The sequence below is a fragment of the Tupaia chinensis genome, unplaced genomic scaffold, assembly GCF_000334495.1.
Source record: "Tupaia chinensis unplaced genomic scaffold, TupChi_1.0 Scaffold148607_1, whole genome shotgun sequence".
In the NCBI taxonomy this organism is placed as follows: Eukaryota; Metazoa; Chordata; class Mammalia; order Scandentia; family Tupaiidae; genus Tupaia; species Tupaia belangeri.
This window is the reverse complement of record NW_006208456.1, coordinates 1,795,277-1,800,830: the sequence shown is the minus strand read 5'-3', so window position 1 is coordinate 1,800,830 and position 5,554 is coordinate 1,795,277. Positions and strand designations below refer to the sequence as shown.

Genomic DNA, 5,554 nt, shown 5'->3' with positions numbered 1-5,554 from the left:
GCTATAGGGCGCGTGCGCTCACCAGACAGAGAGAGACAGAGAGACAGAAAGCGAGAAATCACCCCCCAGGGGGGATGGTCATGCCGCAATCCCTTCTCCTCCATTCTCCTCTCGGGATCTTGGGCACGCACGCACATGTGCCTGGTGTGGGTTTTAAGCCACCGGGTCCAGGACGCGAACCACGATTGACTACGTGGGAGTCCAGCGACATAGCCATTACACTAACTGCTGGTCCCCCTTTTTTTTTTTTGAGAAGTTTTAGCTATAGGGTGCAAGTGCTCGCCAGAAAGACAGAGAGAGACAGAGAGACAGAAAGTGAGAAATCACCCCCAGAGAGGATGGCCATGTTGCAATCTCTTCTTCTCCATTCCTTCTCAGGGTCCTGGGCATGCATGCACACGTTCCCTGGCGTGAGTTTAAGCAACTATGTCCGGGACTCGAACCACAGTCAACTACATGGGAGTCCAACATAGCCATTACACCAACTGCTAGTCCCGCCCTCTTTTTATACCTAATTAAAAATAGAATGGGATGGCCCCATAGCTTAGTGGTTAAGGGAGCCAGATTCTACATAGCCAACCCCATTATTCAAATTTGGACCCCAGCAGTCATATCAGGCGTGAGTGAGTGTATGCATGGCCAAAATCCAGACAGGACAGAGAAATGGAAAAGAAGGGATTGAGGCATGACCATATCCCATTGGGACATACTTTCTTGCTCTCTCCCTGTCTCTCTGGCCAGTATATGTACCTTCTAGCAAAACGTTAAAAAAAATAAAAATCATAACAGAGGTTACTCCTAGGAAAGAAGATGATGGTGGTGACAATAGTCCAAGAGTTGAAGGAGATGGCAGTTGTCTGTAATATTTCAAGTTTTAATTTTAAAATAGCATTAAATTTTCTTTTTATTTGAAAGAATTAGTTTATTTACCTTTTATTTATTTATTTTTAACTTGACCTCAGAGGGACAGAGTGAGATAGAGAGAGAGAAGGAAAGTGAGAAAGCAAGCCGCCAGGTCCAGGATTCAAACTGTGGTTGGCCATGTGGGAGTCCAGCACCATTAACCACATGCCACCTGCCAGCCCCAATAGTGTTAAATTTTCATTTTTGTATGGCAATATTATTTAAAGAGAAAAGAATAAATACCTGAAGGACTTTTAATAATATGGGGTCTTCAGAAAAGTTGTGATGCATTTTTGTATAGAAAAATAGGTTGTAATTTTTTTTCCGACGACCCAATACATTCTCAACAGACTAATCCTTTTTAAAAGAATTATTTTGTTTTATTTATCATCATCATCATTATTATTTTAAATTTAATCAGAAAGGGGGAAAATGAGAAGGCAAGAAGCTAAGTCTGGGACTGTGGTAGGTCATGGGGAGTTCAGTGCCTTAACAACCACACCACCTGGTGGGCCCCCAACAAACTAATCTTAACTGATATTCTTGGAATGTATTCAGTCTTACCCTCCAAACTTTCAAATAACAAAGTATTACTAGGAGAGCCCCTTTAATGCTTTACTACCCAAGTATTTGTGGAAGAAGGTCTGGAGTTGCTTCCAAGCATCCACCTGGGCCCTGGCATGAGCCCTGGGCTCCCCTCCCCAGATGACAGGACCACCCACCAACGTGTGCAGGGAAGCCCTGCACCAGGGGAAGTAAGGAGGCTCAATATAATGCCCTGCTCCAGGGTAACAGATGATCTGGGGCTTTTCCTTCCCATGGGCCTGCAAGCGGTTAGAGGCCTCGTGAGCATAGAGTTCGCTCTTCCAGTTGTGGTCATCTTGACCTACAAGGAACAGGAAGGTGCTCTCAGCCCTTTCCACAGGAATCAAGCTCTTGCAGTCAGGTCCTTCCCAAGGATTGTTCAGGACATCCACAATGTCTGCAGAGCCATCTCTGGTCACCTTGATTCGCCTTGGGTTGATTCCTATGGCAGGTAGGGTCTCACCCTTGTAGTGTAAGGTTCCCCCGACATTGACCAGGGAGCCATTGATAATGACAGCAGCTGTGATGCCCTTCAGGAAAGAGGCCATGGAGAGGCAGAGCTCAGCCCCTTTGGAAATTCCAAGCAGCCCAACTCCTGGACCCTTTACCTGAGAAAGCAACAGAGGAAAAAGATGGAGAATAAATCCACGAACAGTGTGTATGGGGAGTAGTGCTCCTCTTTACAAGGCTGGTGAACCTGAGCCTGAATCTGGGTTCTACATTACCCAGGTTTTCAACCTTGGGAAATTTACTCATCCTTCCTTCTTATCCTCCTTTCCACTATTTCTCCATCACCATTGTTGGTGACTTAACAACAGTGTGGATGCACCATCAAATACTTTAGCCTTTCAGTTCTTTGACCTCATACCTCCAATGACCTTTTTCTCTATCTGAACTGAGCACCTACTCCCATTGTCATAACTAAATAAATCATCCACAAGTACATCATTTCCAAAATCTCAGTTTCAACCATTCCACTCTGTGATCACCATTTCAGTACTTCCAGTTTAGCTATTTTAGTAACACCCATGTCCACCTCTGTGAGACTTTCACTATTGCTTACTCACTATCACTCTCTCTCTCGTGTTCTCACTTCCTACCTCCTCCAGCTTAGATTTCATGTTTCATCAGTACAGTTCCTCCCTTGCAAATACTCTGAACTCCTTTATTAACTCTCTTTCTTTGGTCATATTGGCCTGGAAAAGTGTTATCCCTGGTTAAATCACTATTTACTTCCAACAGGCCTGTGTTTGTGCAAATGAACATTGGTAGAGAAAAATACACATTTGTGTTGACAGACTTTACTTTCATTTCACAATTACAGATTTTAAATGAGGATCCATGAGGCCAGTAGATGGCATAGTGGTTATGTTGCTGAACTCCTGCGTAGTTGATTACGGTTTGAGTCCTGGGCCTGGCAACTTAAAACTCATGCCGGCTGGGGGCCTGCAGGTGGCATGGTGGCTAAGGGCACTGGACTCCCACATGGCTGACCGCAGTTCAAGTCCTGGACCTGGTGGCTGGTGGCTTGCTTTCTCACTCTCCCTCTCTCTCTCTCTTTTTCTCACTATGTCCCTCTCTGGTCAAATTTAAATAAATAAATAAATTTAAATAAAATAATTCTTTAAAAAATCTCATGCTGGGCATGTGTGAATGTGTGCCCAAGATCTCAAGAAGAGAATAAAGGAGAAGGGACTGCAGCGTGGCCATCCCCTCTGGGGGTGATTTCTTACTTTCTGTCTCTTTGTCTCTCTGGCAAGTGCATGTGCCCTATAGCAAAAAGTCTCTTTACAAAAATGAGGATTCACATTGTCCATCAGTCGTGCCACACTTCACTGGTGTGTTTGCTTCCTACTTCTCCCAAAAGATGACTTCAATCCTTCTAACTCTTCCAGCCCCTTTAACCCACATTCTGCCTTTGCTTCCAGCTCTTCATATTTCATTGAGAAAACCAGTGCTGTCTTGGAACATCTCACTGCCACATCCACCTACTTCCACATAAACCCAGCTCTCTGCCTTCCCTCCTGCTTCCAGAAAAGTATCTCTGCTGGTGTTGTGATTAAGGTGCTGGATCCTGCATGGCTGACCGTGGTTCTAGTCCTGAACTTGGTGACTTGCTTTCTCACCCCCCCCACCTGTCTCTCTCATCAAATAAAAAATAATAACAGTAAATAAAATTAAATAACTAATTTTTTTTTAATTAGCTTTGTTTGGAGAGAGACAGAATGAGAAAGTGCTCCCCCAGGGTATCATCCATTCTCCTCTCCAGATTTGGGGCACACACTCACACATGCCTGGTGTGTTTTTCAAGCTGCCAGATCTGGAACTCAAATGGCCCAGTTGGCCATGTGGGATCCAGCACCTTAATCATCACACCACCATCTAGTCTAAAAGCATCTCTGTTCTTATCAAAGGTCCCCCGCTTGGGCAGGCCCTTAGAGCAGTGGTTACTTGCTGTAAAGTGGGAGTACTAGATCCCACATGGCCAACTGTGGTTTGAATCTGCCCCCAGGAGCTCAAGAAACATGCTAGGTGCATGTGTGTGCACGCTCTAGGTCCTGGCAGGATGGAGAAATGGAGGGAAAAGGATTCCACCATAATCACACCCCATTTGGGGGCACTTTCTCTCTTTCCAATGAGCACATGTGCCTTCTGGCAATTAAAGAAATGAAAAGATCACCTTTCTTCTTATGCTTGAGATCCTGTCCATTCTCATTCTCAAGGATATCATTCCTACAATTACTTCCCCCCTTCATAATTTTATCCCTGCTGGTTTATTCCCATCAGTGTAATCCTTTATTTTCATTTTAATGACATTTTGACCTCATATCCATTGTAGTTATTGCCGTGGCTCTCTACTCCCCTTCACAGCAAAGCTTGTGGAGCTAATTGTCTGTAGTTGCTCTTTCTCAGCTTCTCTTCTATATTCAGCCCCCTCCAGGGTAGCTGGTGTTTGCACTGCCCACGGGGCTCCTTTGGTCACTGTTACCAACCTCCTCAATTTTATAAACAAATAGCCATTTGCTCGACCTCTCAAAATCAGCACTCCTTTTCCTTCCTTGTCACTTCTGCAGTAGCACCCTTGATGGTTTTAACTGTTATTTCCTCATAAAAGTACAGTCGTGTGTCGCTTCATGATGGACATGTACTAAGAAATAGGAGATTTCTTCAATGTGTGGCAAGACACAGAATGTACTCATACAAACCTGGATGGAATAGCCTCATATACACTCAGGCTATGTGGCATAGCCTATTACATGGTCTTATGGGACCACCATTGCACATGTGGTCTGTCATGGACTGAAATGCTATTATATGACAGTATCACATTTAAATGATATGTATATTTTTTAAAGAATTATTTTTTATTTTAACTGTATTTATTTTATTTTATTTTATTTAAATTTGACTAGAGAGGGACAGAGTGTGAGAGAGAGAGAAAGTGAGAAAGCAAGCCACCAGGCCTGGGATTTGAACCGTGGTCGGCCATGTGGGAGTCCAGTGTCCTTAACCACCACACCACCTGCCAACCCCTGTATATATATAACCCCCCCAGCGGGGATGGTCACACCACAATCCCTTCTCCTCCATTCTCCTCTCGGGATCTTGGGCATGCATGCACACGCGCCCAGCGTGAGTTTTAAGCCACCAGGTCCGGGACGCAAACAGTGGTCAACTACGTGGGAGTCCAGCGACATAGCCATTACACTAACTGCTGGTTCTCTACCCCTGTATATTTTTTAAGAGAGATTTTTGCTATAGAATGTGTGTGCTTGCCAGAGAGCTAGAGAGAGATGGAGAGACAGAAAGCAAGAAATCACCTCCCCGGGTGGCTGGCCACACTGCAATCTCTTCTCCTCCATTGTTCTTGGGAATCTTTGGCAGGCATGCACATGCCCCTGGTGTGAGTTAAAGCTGCCAGGTCCAGGATTTGAACCACAGTTGACTACATGGGAATCCAGCAACATAACCATTATGCCATCTGCTGGTCCACATTAAAAGATTTGTTTTTATTTATTTATTTATTTATTTATTTATTTATTTATTTATTTATTTATTTTTTAGA

The 5,554-nt window shown here is 44.2% G+C and overlaps 2 protein-coding genes across 2 annotated transcripts in view; one reads left to right on the top strand and one right to left on the bottom strand.

Annotated features, from left to right (window-relative positions):
- HEATR4 (HEAT repeat containing 4) overlaps nt 1-5,554 on the top strand; it is a 78,522-nt gene that overhangs the window by 9,274 nt on the left and 63,694 nt on the right. The window lies entirely within an intron of this gene.
- The window catches only part of LOC102502991 (acyl-coenzyme A thioesterase 1), a 9,535-nt gene continuing 5,279 nt past the window's right edge, over nt 1,299-5,554 (bottom strand). The window contains 1 exon segment of the mRNA XM_006170524.3: nt 1,299-2,096. Coding sequence (XP_006170586.2) covers nt 1,497-2,096 — 600 coding nt within the window. The 3' untranslated portion in view covers nt 1,299-1,496.